An 18,701-nucleotide genomic window follows, 5' to 3' on the forward strand; every position below is an offset into this window, starting at 1 on the left:
GAGATAAGAAATGTTTATCTGCTTACTTGTTGTATACTTTCATGCAGGGTCTCCTCTCACCACTCTGAACCAAATGCTAATGAAGGACTGTGAAAACTTCAGAAAGATAAAAGTAACAGGAGGAGGGGACCTAAGCTGTGATGCACATCAAATATTTGATTTAGTATAGTTGAGGGGCAAAGAAGACACCCTATCATCCTTCACATAAGTAGCAAACGGATAGTGAGTTTGCTTCATGAAAGAGGGGTCTCAACCAGGCTTGGTTGAAAACTCTGGAGAGAAATTTGGGTGAGATAAGTTTCTTTAACCAGGAGGTAACTTGTTAGTTAAGTTTAGTCTCTAGAAGCATGTTAGATTTTGTTTTTATATGTAACCATTCATTTCCAATGTTCTTATTCACTATCACTTGAATCTCTGTTCTTTGATAATAAACTTATCCTTGTTTTCACTATAAATATATCTAAGTGCTGTGATGTTAATCAAAGTGATAATCCTAAAATGAATCTTACAAGCTGGTATGTTTTGCTCCTTTGTGAACAGGTGGTCTGGTAATTCTGTAAGTGTCCAGTGGATAAGGGGCTGGATGCCACAGGAAATGTTCTGAGGACTCAGAGGTTGGTGTGTGCCTATTGCTGACCCATACAGAGAAAGCAAGGCCTGTGGGGGCCTGGAAGGTAGTGTTTGTGTTGCCAGGAGGCTGGTGGTTTCAGGGAGTTGACCCATAGCAGGCACAGACAAGATTTCCTTATGCTAAGGGCAGGTGATGGTGAGGTGCTCTCAACCCTGAGTATCTCTGGGGAGCATCACAGCCTCCTCTTTAGGAATACAGAAAGCTAGGATTTGCAATACTCCACCAGATCTTTAGTCTATAATCTCTGTTAACTTACCTCTGAACTTGGCCAATGTCTGATGCTTCACAGGAAGATGGAAAAAACCCCATAGTGCACCTAGCCAGTTGTGAAATACTAACAGTGGGGACTGTGAATTGATGCCTTCCTGAATGGTCAGTTTATGCCCCAAGGGGAGAGATTAAATTATCCTTATTTTAGCATGAATCAATACGAATTTTTATATTGGCCATAAAAGTATCCAGCCTCTTTTAAAGTCCAGATACAGTTACTGACTTCTGTGACTTTGCTGGGACAGTGAATGGCTGAATCCAGTCCGTGTGACGTGGTATTTCCTTGTATTAATTCTAAATGATCCTACAGCTAATTTCACTCTGAGACCCTTTGTTTTCAGCCCCTCACACCTGAACCAGAGCCGCATCCTGCTTTCCTTTCTGTGTATTCAGCACAAAATCAATTTGCGTTTCAAGTCATGAAATAGCTGTCTCTGGATTTAAAATATAGGTGTTTTTATTGTCTTAAATAATACATACAATAAAATGTATGTAGACAGACCCGCCCTAGCTCTGCTTGAGCTAGGATGCTAAAAATTACAGTGTGTCCATGGCAGCACGGGCAGTGACTTGGGTTAGCCACCCAAGTACAGTTCCACCTGCCACCCTGGTATGCACTCAGGCGGCTAGTCTGAGCCACTGCCTGGGCCATGCAGCCACTCTGCTAGCATGTCTTGTTTACCTAACTTGGGAATACAGGCGCCGGCTTCCTGCAGGCCCCGGGTGCTCAACCCCTCCCCACTCCGCTCCGACCCTGCCCCCACTCACCCTCTTCTCCCAAGCACCCTGCCCCACCTCTTCCCACCCACTTCCGCCCCCTCCTCCGAGCGTGCCCTGTCCCCGCTCCTCCCCCTTTTCCCCCAGCATCTCCTGCATGCCGCAAAACAGCTGATTGAGACAGGTGGGAGGCGCTGGGAGGGAGGGGGAGGAGTTGATCAGCGGGGCTGCTGGCGGACGAGAGGCACTGGAGGACGGGGGGAGCTGGTGGAGTCAGCACCTATGCTTGGGAAGCACACTCCCCACTGCTGTGTACCCCTCCTGCACAGACCCACCTCTTAATATGCAGCAGCATGTGTACTCCTCTATGAAAGCCTCCTTCCCTCCAGAGGGAACCATTGCTCACCTTCCTGCTGTCCCGCTGGGATAGCTAATAGCAGTTGTCGCACAGTCTTTCCATAGAGGGTCAGGCATACGCCTGTCTTTGTCATGTGTCATTTGAGGTTCAGCTTCATCAATGAAAAGGTTATCAGCAGACAGATGTTACACATTTCACTTTTCCCTAAACAAGCTTTGCTGTTTGGGCTGCCCTTGAATTTATCAGTATCTCTTCACATCAAGCAAGGTTAAGTTGTTTACTCATTGAGAGAGATTTCTGTTCTGTGGTTCAGCTTGGTGTGAAGCTTATGCACTAGCTTTAATTCTTGCAGGAGACAGTCCCAATTTGATAGAATTAACATCATGCCAGAAAAAAACCCAACAGTTTTCTCCGGTGCAATCTGCAGCAACTCCGAATTTTAACAGGATTACTGTGTACTGGTGGGTGGGAATGCAGGAGATGAATAACAAGCATAGAGAGGTTAACAACTTTTGTGGGTGGGATGGTGAACATGCAGAATTTTTTAAGGCATCTCCCAAAGCAAAAACAAGTGGCCTTAAGCCAAAATCAGAAACACTCTGCTGTGTCCAAAGGTCAGCCCGAGGGAGGCAAAACTATTGCCTACACAAGAAGTTATTTGTGAGTGGTTTCTTTTTTTTTTTTAAAGAGTAGTTACCTGCACAAACTTTCCCTGTAGTGCTAGTGTTGTCCTGTTTGTGAGGAATTAAGGGTACATTTGGAATTGCAGTAAATCTTGACCCGTAAAGAGCCCAGCAGTGTGGCTCTGATGATCTGGAGGAAGGGGGCTCCGTGCAGAGAGAGATTTGGGGATGGGACAGAGACGTACATGGGCAGGAGTTCAGGCCAGGACTGGCAGACCAATTAATCCTGCCATGAGAAGGCAGAAGTTGCTGGTGCTGACATCTCAGATTCATGACATTTACCCTCCCATCTGTTACCAGATTTGCCCGTTACTTTGGGGTATGCTCATTTATTAGGGTTACTGTTCTTGGGGGTGGAGGGTGTTCTGTAATTCTATCAATGTACTGCTTGTGTCACATGTATTTTCATACGGAGCTCTACTTCTGCACGTTCCCTCACAATAGAGCTATCCCGCAGGACCTAGGTTCCCCAGGGTCTTCCAGCCCCAGAATTGGACGGACACACACACACACACACACACACACACACACTCTCTCTCTCTCTCAGAGACCAGGTTAATCAGCACTCCCAAGCTGACCCTTTATATGCCCTTGGACTCAGCAGGCTGGGTCGAGCAGCACTTCCAAGCTGCCACCCTCATATGCCCCAGGTTCAGCATGTCCCTATCCCCACTTTCATGTTACAATTGTTCTGGTAGTAACCCAAATCCCAGAGGATTTTTGGGCGCTGCAGGAATCTTTAGCTTAGACACGAGGAGCGTTGCTGCAGAGCAAATGAGGAAGCCAAAAAACACCCATGAGGGGAAGAGAGAGAGAGAGAAGCAACCAGCTTAACCATGAATATTATTGCCAAGTAATAACCATAGGGGAACCAAACAAACAAAACAGTTATAATATTAAATCTAACTTAAATTTGATTATAAAAGTCAGGTTTAGAAAACCATGACTGATCACACAAGTCAGGGTCAGAAGACTATACCTAGAGAGAGAGAGAGAGAGAGAGAGATGGGTTCTCATCACTCCATGAAGCTTGAATCGATCGGGGGTCCCAGGTGGTGGTGGTAGCTGAGGGTCCGGAGTGCTGGAGACAGGCAGAGCTCCCAGCACGATCAGTCAGGAGAAGATGAAGTCGCAATGGAACTGATGCAGAGTTTGGATCCAGGCATCAGAGCACTTACTTGAGCATGGGTAGGGGTTTTTGTAGGGAAAGAATAATGGTTCAAGGGAGAACACTAGATTTGTTTGTGGATAAACTGATGACTCAGGGAGTATACCAAAATTGTTTTGTTCAGGCTAGACAATAGCAACTGATCATTCCTATGGGCGGTGTTCCTTTGAGGAAGCTTACAATGCAATTAGGTAGCTTCGGTATTTTGGATACCAATAAAGGATTTATCACTGGAATTGGTCTGATAACTACTGAGCTGGGTGTGTGCAGGCGTGGGTTCATTAGCATCTGGAGCAGAGATCCCCCATCATGCAGTGCTTCCCTGCTTTTCTGGTCCCAGAGTTCAGTGTGGTTCTTGCCTTGGAATCTCTGTTCTCCATTCTGTATGCTAATGGGGATGCCTCCCTGTCCTATCTTCGATGCAAATGAGGCTAGGCGAGTTTGCTTAATCCTGTCACCCTGGTCTGGAGGGGTTTAGGTGTGTCTCTTCCTATCTTTTCATTGCTTTTTGTAAGTCTTTCTTCTGATCGGCTTTGGTTCAAGCAGATGCTGGGAAGCGGGAGGTCTTTCGTGAGTCAGACAGGCTGAGTACTGCGCCCTGGTTCCCCAAGAACATAGAGCTGCTAGGTAACACATCCCCATCAGCTTTCACTGTATAGCTCTTGGATTTCAGTTCCTAACCAGCCCTAGCTAGCCCAGGGTATAGAACTGTGACTTGAGGCAGCAAGATGGTATTCCCCTCTGGCAGACGAGGTCTTACAAGAGAAGTGGGGAACTGTTGTCCAGCACAAGGTAGTTTTTCCCCACGTCATACAGGCAGTGTTGGGTTTGCTATGCCAATGTAAAAATCAGTAGCTGAGCCTCTGACTCTGGACTCTGTGGCAGACTGTGTGTGTGTGTGTGTGTGTGTGTGTGTGTGTGTGTGTGTGTGTGTGTGTGTGTGTGTGTGTGTGTAAATTCTCACTAAACTGCAGTTCGGTACCAACAAACCCACAAATCCTCACTGAAAATAAATGTGTGGCGTGATGGGGGGAAGTTCATTGAACAATAATCTAATGAATCCTGCTGCCGTGCCAAGGTGGGGCCATTATGGGCAATGCCATTCTCCTTGTGTGCTGATGGGAGAGCACTATGTCACTTTGTGGTTCCTCCACTGGTACTCAGCCTGGCCCTGGAACACGACTAGGATATGAGCAAATGGCCAGCGGTGCAGGTGCTCCTCTCCGTTGCCAGCGCTCACTCATCTGCATGCCTCCCCAGTTCATGCTGAACCTCCTGAGTGAGGTTCTTCTGTTCATTTCTTTGATGCTGTATCCTGGGTTCTTCTTATTGTTGTTATGTTACTTTGTTCATATATTCACTAAAAACGGTAGTACCGGATAATCGGCACTGTGTCTTCCAGCCATTCATCTGGGTGAAAGAGGTTCTAAACCCCTAGTAACCTTACTGAATTAAAGGGAGTTGCTCCAATTTTACACTGGTGTAACTGAAAACAGAATTTAGGCCAGAAAGAGTGTAAAAAAAATGTAGTGAGATCAGATTTAAGTAGGGTTGCTGCTATTTGTGTGTTATGTTGCAGGGCAAATAACCACAATACTATGGTGTTGTGTTATAATGTTGTCATGTTGCTAGGTTATAAGTAGTATGGACTAGAGAAAGAAGCATTCCTTTTTTTCCTCCCTTTACCTATTCGGATTGGTGTGTTGTAATTGTGCAATGGAAATCTTAGCCTAAAATCTGGTTTTACAAGCATAATTGTCCCTCAGAGTTTGTGTGTGATACATATATTGGCTTGTAGCAGTGGCATTATATAAATAACCCCAATACCAACACTGTAAAGAGGGGTGGGGGGAACTTTAGGAAAGAATAAAATGATTCACTAGGATTTTTTCCCCTCCTATGGACACCTGAACAATGAATCCGTTTTTATTTGGAAAGCCTCAAGATATCAAAGGATTTACAAGTCACGGTGTTACAGACCAAGGAGTTTGAACAGCTCTAAAGAACTCAGTCTGACGCATAGTGTCTTGCCAAAAGGCCCTCTTTTCATTACTTTTTCTAGCATTGTGTGAGGCAGAGTCTACAGATGAAATGTCTGGCAGAAATATTCTGTGGCTGCATTGATCATGAACATAAGAACAGCCATACTGGGTCAGACCAAGGGTCCATCTAGCCCAGTATACTATCATCCGATAGTGGCCAATGCCAGGTGCTTCAGAGAAAATGAACAGAACAGGGCACTCATTGAGTGATCCATCCCGTCATCCACTCCCAGCTTCTGGCAATCAGAGGCTAGGGATACCCAGAGCATGGGTTTGCATACCTGACCATCTTGGCTAATAACCACTGATGGATTAACCTTAATGAACTTATCTTATTCTTTTTGAAGCCAGTTGTAGTTTTGGCCTTCACATCATCCCCTGGCAATGAGTTCCACAGATTGACTGTGTGTTTTGTGAAGAAGTACTTTCTTTTATTTGTTTTAAACCTGCTGCCTATTAATTCATCAGGTCACCCCTAGTTCTTATGTTATATGAAGGAGTAAATATCACTTTTTCTCCACACCATTCACGATATTATAGACTTCTATCATGTCCCCTCTTAGTCATTTCTTTTCTAAAATGAAAAATCCCAGTCTTTTTAATCTCTCCTCATATAGAAACTCTTCCATACCCTTAATCATTTTGTTGCCCTTCTCTGTACCTTTTCCAATTCCAATATATATATATATTTTGAGGTGGGGTGACCAGAACTGCACACAGTATTCAAGATGTGGGCGTACCGTGGATTTATATAGTGGCATTATGATATTTTCTGTCTTATTATCTATCCCTTTCCTAATGGTTCCTAACATTGTTAGCTTTTTTAGCTGCCACTGCACATTGAACAGAGAGCTATCCACAGTGACTCCAGGATCTCATTTTTGAGTGGTAACAGCAAATTTAGATCCCATCATTTTGTATGTATAGGTAGGATTATGTTTTCCAATGTGGATTAATTTACATTTATCAACATTGAATTTCATCTGCCCAGTCACCCAGTTTTGTGAGATCTATTGGTAACTCTTCGCAGTCTGCTTTGGACTTAACTATCTTGAGTAGTTTGTTTTGTCTGCAAATTTTGCCACCTCACTATTTATCCCTTTTACAGATCATTTATGAATATGCTGAACAGCATTGGTCCCAGTACACATCCCTGGAGGACCTCATTATTTACTTCTTTCCATTCTGAAAACTGACCATTTATTCCTACCCTTTGTTTCCTGTGTTTTAACCAGTTACTCATCCAGGAGGGGACCTTCCCTCTTATCCTATGACTGCTTACTCATAAGAGGACATTCCATCTTATCCCATGACTGCTTATATCGTGTACTTAAATCAGTTTGCCTACAATTTGTTAAGGGCATAAGGGGAACTTTCTGCTACTTCCTGGCCTTGGATCACTAATCCCCATATCTACACGGCATGTTAGTCTGCTCTGTTTACACACCCATTTATTCATTTATTTATTTATTTTATTCCTTATTCATTATAGTGTTCTAGTAGAATTGTTTACATCTTCGAGGGTGTAATTCCTGCTGCCCCTAATGTGGAGCTGTACCTTAAAGTCACAACTGAGCCTTGTATTTTGCACAGAATAATGTGTGTGTGTGTGTGTGTGTACACACACAAATGTAGAATAATAACAATTCCATTCAAATCACAGCAGCAGAAAAGCTCTCTATTCAAATAATAATAATAATTAATTTATGATTTTATTAATTGCATGGAGTTTTCTGCTGCTGTGACTTGAATGGAGTTGTTGTTGTTTAACATTTATATTGTGGTAGCACCTAAAGGCCACAGTCAGGTTGGTCCTCATTGTGCTAGGCCCTGTACAGACATAAAACAAATGACAACAGCCCCCACAGCCTCAGGAAAGTGAAGCCTAGGAGTGCCAGCTTTCAAAGAAAAATACTCTTGCCATATTAAGAAAAAATATTGCCACTGAGAGGTCATTTCTTCTTCCCCTGATGAGTTTAGTGGCTACTTAAGTGTGTTTATTTTATAATGCTGTGATTCTAGTTTTAACTGTGATTTTCAATAGTTTTCTTCTTCTATGTTCATTAAAAACCAGATAATTATGAGCCTGGTATTGCAGTTCTTAAAATGCATGAGGGAGCCCCTTTGAAGCCCACTGGCTGTCCGGGTAAGTAAGAGGCTCTTTGCATTTGTAAGGATTGGAGCATCAGGCCCATATCCTCTTGCTCTTTGAAGTACAGCAGAGCAAATTCTGTTCTATTTAAGGCTTATAATAATGGTAAATTCTTTATATTTCATTCAGTCATCAATGTTTATAGCTTTCAAAGCAGCACAACCAAATGATATCTATATCAGCTAATATATATACATCTCATCATGCTACATAAACTATAGTAGCATCAGGGATATCTGGATCAATAAAACATTCCACGTTGTCAAAAAAGTATCCAACAGGCTTAATGAACTGGAATCCTCACACCCCAGTACCCCTTGTACTGGCTTCAGACACCCCCCGTATCTCCCAGAAGAACACACAGTTTCACTTTTTGTTTCCTCCAGTCACCCTCAAACCAGTCCAACCTGCAGGATGGAACTTCTAAGAGCCGGATTCTGAACTCATACGTCTATGCACACAGCCCCACTGATTTCAATAGAAAATTGCTACTGCATGAGATGGGGCGGCTAAATCTGGCTGTAACATTCAAAAGGTGAAATCCTGGCCCCATTGACAAATGGGCCCTATTTACCCCTGGCAAAATGCCTATTGACTTCAGGGAGGCCTAGTTGTGCAGTCTAGAGTCTGTAAGCCAGAGACACTGAACAAATGCTCTTTCACTTAGTTTATCTGTTGCTGAATTCACTCTGCCTCTGGTGCATGTGACATAAATGGTAGAACAGGGAAAGGTCACTCTGCCTGGCGTGCCTGTCTCTTCTCAGTTCATCTTAATCCCACCTTCCTCCTTTATTCCCGTGGCGTCAGTCCCATGCTCGTGCAGGAACAAGGGTAAATGCTTCTTATGGTCATCTGTACCCTTATTTTATCTACTGTAGAAACTTAGATCATGCCAGCTTCAGGTCTTCTCTCGTGCCTGTGCGTACACATGGTGAAACGGTGGCCAAGTGACGTGAAATTATACCTGCTTACAGTGGAAAATTGAAAGCCTGAGATTTCCCTTTTTAGTGACCCCCTCCACTTCCACACAGGCCTGCACCGGTATACCTGGGTTTCTCTTTGCACTGACATCTCGGATACATTTACAGTTTTCATTTTACATGAGGAAAATAATAATGCTCTATGAGGCACCTCGCTAATCCCTGCCTTAGTCTGAGGAGGGCTCCAACAGCCACAGGCAACACAAGCGTTCCCCTCTTAGCCCATGCAGGCTTGGCTGTCTCTCTGCAGGTAAGCAATAGGTACACTCCAACCTCCCCCTGCACCTCAAGCATTCTGAGCATGCCCTGGAGTGTTTGGCCCCTCTTCCACTGGACACTCAGAGAATTTGCAGATCCACTACTTCCAAAGGACCAGAACACACCAGTTTACCAGTTACTCCTCAGGATCACCACTCTGCTCATCACACAGCACATAGATACATTTACCGTAAAAAGAAGAATTTTGTTTAAAAAAGAAGCAAGATTTGAGAAGAAGCAAGTAGAATTAATGGAAACAAATGGTTACATATATAAAATAAAATTATAACATGTTTTCTAGAGCCTAAACTTGCTTAGATAGTTATTGTCATATCACATAGAGCAAAAGCTTACCCCAAATCCTTCCAGTGTATTACAGCCAGACTTGGCTGTGGTCTCACGTTCATGAGATAAGTCACACTGTCCCCTTGCCTACTCAGTGGAAAGATCCCATCTCTTTGCAATCCCAGATATATCATAACAGTCCTTTGATCTTATTATTTGTAAACAGGACACCCTCTACTCATTGTTCTTTCCTGTGACCTCCTTCTCTTGTTGACCTTACAGTCTTTTAATTTGTATCTGGCTCCACATGCAGATAGGTTTACATTGTGGGACACAAAATGCACACTATACAGTTGACCAGACACACAGAGAGAAGCATATCCTATCCCCTGCCTGACCAGAATCGCTCCACAGCATGTTACCTCCGGGTGACCTACTTTTAACTTCAAGGCTTTAAGAACTTAATTTCCAGTATAGATACCTAACTTCATAAATATTACTGATACGTACGTTTCATAATGACTAGCATGACCAGTGCGTTCCTGGTTCTTGGTAAAGACCTCACATGCCACCTTTGCCATGCTACTATGTAGACATCAGACCCAGAGGATCCCTGTAAACCCCTGCGCCCTCTGCCAGTTGGCACCAAGAAGTTCCTGGGTCACCCGGAGGATGGTAGGAATTGTCTCCTGTGTACCTGTTGGAACAGGACCTCTCCATTGCTCCTCTACTGTCAATTTCATACCAGCCCCAGCACCTGCAGCTGCATCACCACCAATGGTCCTGAGATTTTGGACAGTGTTCTGACAGTTTAAGAAATTCCCCAAAAGTGAGAGTCACAGGCCAAAAGGCTGAAACTGGGTAGATATGAGTGCAACGATTATGATCCTTTTCATAAACCTATTCATAACCAATTTCCAGAGACATCTATAATTCTCTCTCATAAATCTGAGAATCTCTATTAGATCACCTCAGAGTTATCTTATGCAGTGTTGTTATAGCTGTGTTGGGCCCAGGATATCTGAGAGACAGGGTGGGTGAGGTAATAACTTTTATTGGACCAACTTCTGTTGGTGAGAGAGACAAGCTTTCGAGCCACACAGAGCTCTTCTTCAGGTCATTATGAAATGACCTTCAGGGCCTGAAGAAGAGCTCTGTGTAAGCTCAAAAGCTTGTCTCTCTCAGCAACAGAAGTTGGTCTAATAAAAGATATTAGCTCACCCACCTTGTGTCTCAGAGATATATTGTTGTTATTCAGAACAGACAGGAGTGTCTGTAATATAAATTCATGGAGGTTAAGTTCATTAATGCCTATTAGCCAGGATGGGTAAGGAATGGTGTCCCTAGCCTCTGTTTGTCAGAGGATGGAGATGGATGGCAGGAGAGAGATCACTTGATCATTACCTGTTAGTAGGGTGACCAGACAGCAAGTGTGAAAAATCGGGACAGGGGATGACACCTTAAGGTTACAGGGCAGGCGGTGACAGAACCCCTTACAGGTAGGGGTGATTTCAAAAACATCACAGTGGCTTCATAGCAAAAGTTTTGGCAACATAAAAATATAAATCCCTTTCCTCCCCAAGCAACAGGTGTTCCATATGTAATTACTTCAAGAAAATCCATCTTTTCCCTCCTTTTACATTTAATTCCTGCTTGACTTCTATCAATTGCTGTCCCCAAGAACTAATATTTTTCCTGTGTTGTAACAATATTTTTCTTTCGGTTCCTGTTTATACTTCCTAACCTTTCCGGTCCAAATTCCCCATTTAGATGTGTGTGCGCATCACCTGTCCAAGTCAGTGGGAGTCATGCATGGACATATGAGTGCAGAATTCATCATTGAGAGATTTTGTCCAAAATTAAACCATACTATTTTTGAGCATCCTTGTCGATATATTTATCCTGGGGAGCAGACATGCAGTATGTATTGACATTAACTGCAGTTTTAAAAAAATGAAGTATGAGCTGTCCTAACAGATTTAATTCCTTTGCTAGTACTTCCTATCTTTTACAGTCTATTTTTCCTATTGATCTCAAGGAGAAATAATTGATTTGTCTTTTTGTCATCTATGATATCCTACCATCATGTAGAAAATAACTTTCCAGTGATTGCAATTACCTTCCTTTGGTTAATTTCCTTGATGATCAGCTGACACATCTTTTCAGTCTTTATTTTGTTTAATTGTTTTCATCTAGTAAAAGGTTTGGTTTATATGTATTTTATACAAATGTTTTGCAGCCTGTCATTCTTTGTTATTTATACACTATTCTAACATGGCTTTCTGCTACAAATTAGCTGGAAAGGTTGTTGTGCCCTTCTTTCATTTTCATTTTTATTTTATTCTTTTTTTTCCTCTCTAGATCACAAAGTCCACGAGGGAAAGATCTGTACAGGAACGCCTCTTGCCACAACCAGAGTTGTCGGATGGAATTCCTCAAGTCAGCCTCCGATTAACTGACAGTAGTGCATGTTTGGAGGAAATGGATTTACCAGATGAAATCTCTTTCATTAACAGTGCTGCATTCTTCTCCAGGTTAGTGCTCCTTTCTTTTCATAAAATATATCTCTGGATGTGTTTATATTCAGAGTATTAATATATAGCCAGGACAGAAAGCAGGTGTGTAGCTTTGTATCAGTATTGTAAATGCTGCTGATGCTCAGATTTTAATCTTAAAGCAGTCAGTTCCTTTTACATTAAATAGGGCCTGCATCATGTTACCATCTGCATGGAATAAAACATTATGCTACATGCCTAACTAAGCAAGGGGACCATCATTCACCCAGATTCCCAAATGCCCTGACACTCTTTGAAATGCGGTTTAAGACATCCATGATTTAAGACTAATGTATTTCTACGATACTAACTGTGAACTATGGAAAATATTCAAATATACTCTTAAGAAGAGGATACATCCCATTTTGATAATGTCTACAATTTTATGTTTCATAGGCATGTGGGGGCAATTTTTAAGCACTCCTGTTGTGAACCAGTGAAGAGGGAAGAAGGGTAGCTTAAAAATACTTTTAAAAAATAAAATTTCTCAGCCAGGCTGTAATAAAAGGGCATCCATTCATTTTTTGCTTTTTTCAGTTTATTACGTTAGGTTTAATATTGAAACAGATTTCACTAAGTGGTAGAACTTAATCCCATATTGCTTTCTTTATATACCATTACCTGGCAATCCAGCTCTTTTCTTTATTTATAGACATGTTCATGCACACATGTACCTACTCTTATGGGACACGTATGCATAGGGCTAAATTATTAAAAACATGCGTGTTCCAAATGGAGTAGTGTGTGGAAACAGATATTCAGATGCATATATAAAAAGAACACACATGTTTGTTCCCCATAAAAATTTGCATGCATATAAACCTGGCCTGTTTTGTAAAGGATTGTGATCGAGAAAGCTGTTACACATTTGAAACTGTGCTGAGAAATGTAGATGTGTTTCTGGAATAACTGAACACACAAACTGATGGAAGGTTGGTCTTGCCGCAGGCTTCCTATGTGACTTTAGTCTCATGACTTAATCTTTCTGTGCCTGAGTTTCTCTGTTAGTAAAATGGGATAATAATACGTACTTGGCTTATAGGAAGGTTTTGAAGCTAAATTCATTAAAGTTTTTAAAGTCACCCTTGAATGGAAGGAAGTACAAAATATTATAATACTTTTAAAAAGTGGTCAATGTGGTGCCGTGGTTTCTGAGGTTGCTGTGTAAATGTGAGCACACTGAAAATGTGTGCATATGTACATTATATATTACATCTGTATGTGTCTGCACGCGCACACACAGGATGGACGATGCTCTGGGAATGAATGAGTTGTGTAGTGCAGTGGTTCTCAACCAGGGGTACGCGTACCCATGGGGTACAGAGAGGTCTTCCGGGGGTACATCAACTCATCTAGATATTTGCCTAGGTTTACAACAGGCGACATAAAAAACACTAGTGAAGTCAGTACAAACTAATATTTCATACAATGACTTATTTATACTGCTCTATATACTGTACACTGAAATGTAAGTACAATATTTATATTCCAATTGATTTATTGTATATTTATATGGTAAAAACGAGAAAGTAAGCCATTTTTCAGTAATAGTGTGCTGTGACACTTTTTTATTTTTATATCTGTTTTTGTAAGCAAGTAGTTTTTAAATAAGATGAAACCTGGGGGGTACACCAGACAAATGAGACTCCTGAAAGGGGTACAGTAGTCTGGAAAGGTTGAAAGCCACGCAGGGCCGGCTTTAGGCCAATTCCACCAATTCCCCCGAATCAGGCCCCGCGCCTAAGAGGGCCCCATACCCAGTGGCAGGGCCGCCCAGAGTGGGGGACAAGTGGCAGAGAATCCCTTCCTTGGCTACAGGCGCCTTTTAAATTTTTACTCACCCGGCAGCGCTCCGGGTCTTTGGCGGCGGGTCCTTCAGTGCTGCCGAAGACCCGGAGCGAGTGAAGGACCTGGAGCGAGTGAAGGACCCGCTGCCAAAGACTAGGAGCGCGGCCTGGTGAGTACAAGGCCCATGTGTTTATATATATATATATATATATATATATATATATATATATATATATATATATATATATATATATATATATTTATTTATTTTTTTTTTTTTTTTAAGTCATCCCTCCCGGGGCCCCGTCGAAACTGTTCAAATTGGGCCCCGCACTTCCTAAAGCCGGCTCTGAAGCCACGGTTGTAGTGAATGAGGATGTTGTCTGTAGGTCTCCTGTCTCAGCTTGTAGAAGTTGGAAGATGTGTGGTGAATGAGGCTTCAAACTGCAGGAAGAAATAGGATGGTCTTGTGGTTAAGGCTTTTCAATGCTATGATGTAAGTTGAATGCCGTGATACATGTTGAATATTGTAGAATTGAGTTCTGTCCCTGCCTCTACCAGAGAATTCCCGTGTGGTGATGAGTAAGTTCTTACACCAGATTTTCCCAGGTGGTCACCAATTGTGAGTTCTGCATTTTCTGGGTGCCAAACTTGAGACCCGAGGGCCTGGATTGTAGAAGTGCTGAGCACTTAAGCTGCAGCCAAGTTCAACAGGAGCTGCACCTTGAACATATAATGTGCTATAAAAATGTTAGGTCCTCTGAAGAATTATGCCCTAAGCATCTCAAACTGGGCACTACTGACCTTAATATCTATGTGCCTCAGTCCCCCATCTTCGGAGTATGGTGGAAATAAATTCATTAGGGTTTGTGATACCCTCATATGGAACAATGAGGATAAAAAATATGGAATAGCTACCCATTTAGTGAGCCCTTTCCATTCTGTGCACTGAATGAGACCAGGGTCCCATGGGGAAAAAAATGATATTGAGTATGTGATCATATAATTAAAGACTGTATCGTAATGCGTGCGCAAAAGGGGCCAAATTAAAGCTGCGTGGGTACCTTAATTCTGGCATTTCCTAACCTTTGAGTGCTTGACTTTGCTAACTTGATGTTCTTTTAACATAGTGTTTGTGTGTAATATATACATATACACATATAACAATGACACTCACCTACTTTCTAAAGCACTTTGTGATCTACTGATGAGAAGCACATATAAGATTATGTATATTGTGCTGCATGATTTCTGAGCTCTCCTCTCCATTGAATTATATTCAAAACATTCCTTTCAGACTGAGGCAATTTCAAGACACTTCATCTTCCTTTAGCACTCCTTGAACTTTTGAAAATCCCTTTCCCCCATGAATGACTGATTGTAACAAATGTCTAGGGTAGGGGAAAAGGGGTGGGGCTGATTTTTCATAGGTATCACTTACTGCTTGCATAGTTACAGTCTTAATTAGAACAAATTATGAGCTACCTATGAAATGCTAAGTCGTAGTTCATAAAAAAGTCTTGTTTTTATGTGCTCATGTTACTGAGGATAGCCTGTTTGCAAACTCAGATTTTTGATCTGAAGAAATGGATGGAGAATGTTGTTCTTTTCACAAAAGTAATGTTAATGATGTGGCTCTGGCATATGCACAGTACACAAATACTTTGGCTTCTAATATTTGCAGAGCTGGGCGAAGTATTTGGACTGGAAACAGTATTCCTGAACTCATTCTGCCATGTATGGTTTTGTGTTGAGAGTATGGTTGCAAGCAAGGTTCCCTCTCAATTGAAAGCATGCCCGGCTGCACCCCCTGCTGGCAGCCACTGCACATTGAGCGCTGCCTACTGAGTTGTGAAGCTTCCTTCACAGTAGGCATCTCCCCTCCACTGGAGATTTCCTCTCTTGTTGTCTGAGGAAGGAAGGGACTCTAGGCTTTCCCTCTAACCCTGCTTCTCCACAGGGAAGGGGCTTCTGGAATTGCTGGGGAAGGGAGCTATGAAGCTCCTGCTCCTTTCCATAGGTCCTATCCTCCTGTGGCTGCCGCTAGTAACAAAAAGAAGCAAGCTGGACTGAGGAGGGGGAAAAGTTGGTTCTGGGGGAGGGGAGAGATGGAATGTGGCAAACCAAACCAAACAGAGAAATCCATTTTTTGTTGGTGGGGGTGTTCCAGGCTCTCTTCTGTTCTAGTATTCATCAGACAAGGCTGCTCAGTACCTGTTTGGAAAAACATTCACCTAATTATACCTCCTGTTTGAGGCATTCTCCCTCAGCCATCGAGCACATTCATCCGTAGTAATTTTTCCCAGAAGCATAGTCGTGGCTCAGCTTTCTGTCGTGGTGGGCTGTCAGATTTAACCATTTGCCAGTAATCTCACCTAGTAGGCCACCGCCACCACAATCGCAGCTGCCTGAATCTGTTCTACAATGGTGCTCATTGTTCAGCTTGAATCATTAACTGGAAAAGGGACACTTTTCTTTCATCTGAGTACAAATGAATTTTGTAATTCTTAATTGGTGTAATTTTTCCAAAGTCATTTTTGGTTTGATTTTTGAATTCCACTAATAAAGAAGGTTTTCTTCAGATTGGCACCATAGTAATGGATTATAACATTTAATAGGGATCAAGAATTTTCAACTGCACTTACAGAAAGAGTCTCTAGGAAGAAGAAAAGGAGACTTAGGTTGTTTGTATTAATGTTTTTGGCAGTATTTAGAACACAACTTCAACAAGTGTTATGTTGTCATTATACAGTATACTTGTAATTAAAACCCTAAGTATTAGGTACCAGATACAGTGTTCACTGTTGGCTGTGGAATGGCTTATTACCCTTTTATGTTAAAAGTACAGTTTGTCCCTTTGCAGGTATGATATTATTTATTCCAGGGTATTTTTTAAAAAGGTTCTGCTGTAGTTTCATTGATAGGAAAATAATTTAAGAATATAAAAACAGCTATACTGGGTCAGACCAGTCCATCTAACCCAGTCTCCTGTCTTCCATTAGTGGCCAGTGCCAGATACTTCAGAGGAATGAACAGAACAGGGCACTTATCAATGGATCCATCCCCTGTTGTTCAGTCCCAGCTTCTGGTAGTCAGAGGCTTAGGGACACCCTATAGCATGGACATGCATCCCTGACCATCTTGGATAGTAGCCATTGATGAGCCTATCCTCCATGAACTTATCTAATCCTTTTTTGAACCCAGTTATCCTTTGGCCTTCACAATATCCCCTGCCAATGAGTTCCACAGGTTGACTGTGTGTTGTGTGAAGAAGAACTTCCTTACATTTGTTTTAAACATGCTGCCTATTAATTTAATTGGGTGACCCCTGGTTCTTGTGTTAAAATAACACTTCCTTATTCACTTTCTCCACACCATTCACGATTTTATAGACCTCAATCATATCCCCCCTTAGTCATCTCCTTTCCAAGCTGAACAGTCCCAGTCTTCTTAATCTCTCCTCATATGGAACTGTTCCACACCCCTAATCATTTTTGTTGACCTTCTCTGTACTTTTTTCATTTGTAATATACTTTTTTTGAGATGGGGCAACCAGAACTGCACACAGTCTTCAAGATATAGACATACCATAGATTTACATAGTAGCAATATGATATTTTATCTCTTATTATCTGTCCCTTTCCTAAAGGTTCCTAATATTGTTAGCTTTTTTGACTGCCACTGCACCTTGAGCAGATGTTTTCAGAGAACTATCCTCCATGACTGTAAGATCTTTCTTGAATGGTAATTTAGACCCCTTCATTTTGTATCTATAGTTGGGATTATGTTTTCCTATGTGCATTACTTTGAACTTATTAACATTGAATTTCTTCTGCCATTTTGTTGCCCAGTCACCCAGTTTTGTGAGATCCCTTTGGAATTCTTCTCAGTCTGCTTTGGATTTAACTATCTTGAGTAATTTAGTATTTTCTGCAAATGTTGCCACCTCACTGTTCACCCTCTTTTTTTCAAATCATTTATGAATATTTTGCATGGCACAGGTCCCAGTACAGATTACCTCTCTCCTTCGTTTCCTATCTTTCAACCAGTTATTGATCCATGAGAGGACCCTCTCTCTTATCCCATGACTGCGTACTTTGCTTAAGAGCATTTGGTGTTGGACCTTTTCAAAGACTTTCTGAAAGTCCAAGTACGCTATATCCACTGGATTATCCTTGTCCACATGCTTCTTGGCGCTCTCAAAGAATTCTAATAGATTGGTGGGGCATGATTTCCCTTTACAAATTTAAATATGCCAAGTATTGTTTGCAGTCAAGGTATATTGCAATGCATAAAATATGTATTTTACCCTTTCTGAAGTCCCTGCCCCACACAGTGTTGACTGTTGATATAGAGAACAATTTTATGTTGAGGTTGATGTATTTCTGTATGTATAAAAAGAGATAATTTTGCCTTTCCAAAATAGGTGGAGTACTGTTTGTACCAGCAATCTGTGCCAGTACCTAATGTATATGTTCTCTCAAAAATTACATCATCTTTAAAACTATGTGCTATGGGCAAACTGCTTTGCATATAGTAGCAGAAAAACACAACTTTAAGCCAGGCACTGTGGAAGAAGAGGTAAAGTGAATAAACATGCGCACACACATATTTTTGTAGGACTTCTCCCATTTTTGAAAGTGTATAGGTATAACTGGCTGTCAGAGCTCTACCAGCTAGAAAAGAGGAACATGCATAAGGCTCTGATCCAGCAAAGCACATGCTTAACTTTAAGCACTGGTCCCTTTGACTTCATTGGGATTAATTGTGTACTTAAAGTTTTGCATGGCTTAAGTGCTTTGGATTGAGGTTCA

The 18,701-nt window shown here is 41.9% G+C and overlaps 1 protein-coding gene across 15 annotated transcripts in view; it reads left to right on the top strand.

The window, feature by feature from the left end:
* FAM13A (family with sequence similarity 13 member A) overlaps window positions 1–18,701 on the top strand; it is a 207,411-nt gene that overhangs the window by 86,328 nt on the left and 102,382 nt on the right. For all 15 annotated transcript variants that reach the window (XM_065597492.1, XM_065597497.1, XM_065597496.1 and 12 more), the window contains one exon: window positions 11,906–12,078. In XM_065597492.1, coding sequence (XP_065453564.1) covers window positions 11,906–12,078 — 173 coding nt within the window. The remainder of the gene's footprint in view (window positions 1–11,905; window positions 12,079–18,701) is intronic.

This window comes from Chrysemys picta, chromosome 5 (genome assembly GCF_011386835.1).
Source record: "Chrysemys picta bellii isolate R12L10 chromosome 5, ASM1138683v2, whole genome shotgun sequence".
NCBI classification, from domain to species: Eukaryota; Metazoa; Chordata; order Testudines; family Emydidae; genus Chrysemys; species Chrysemys picta.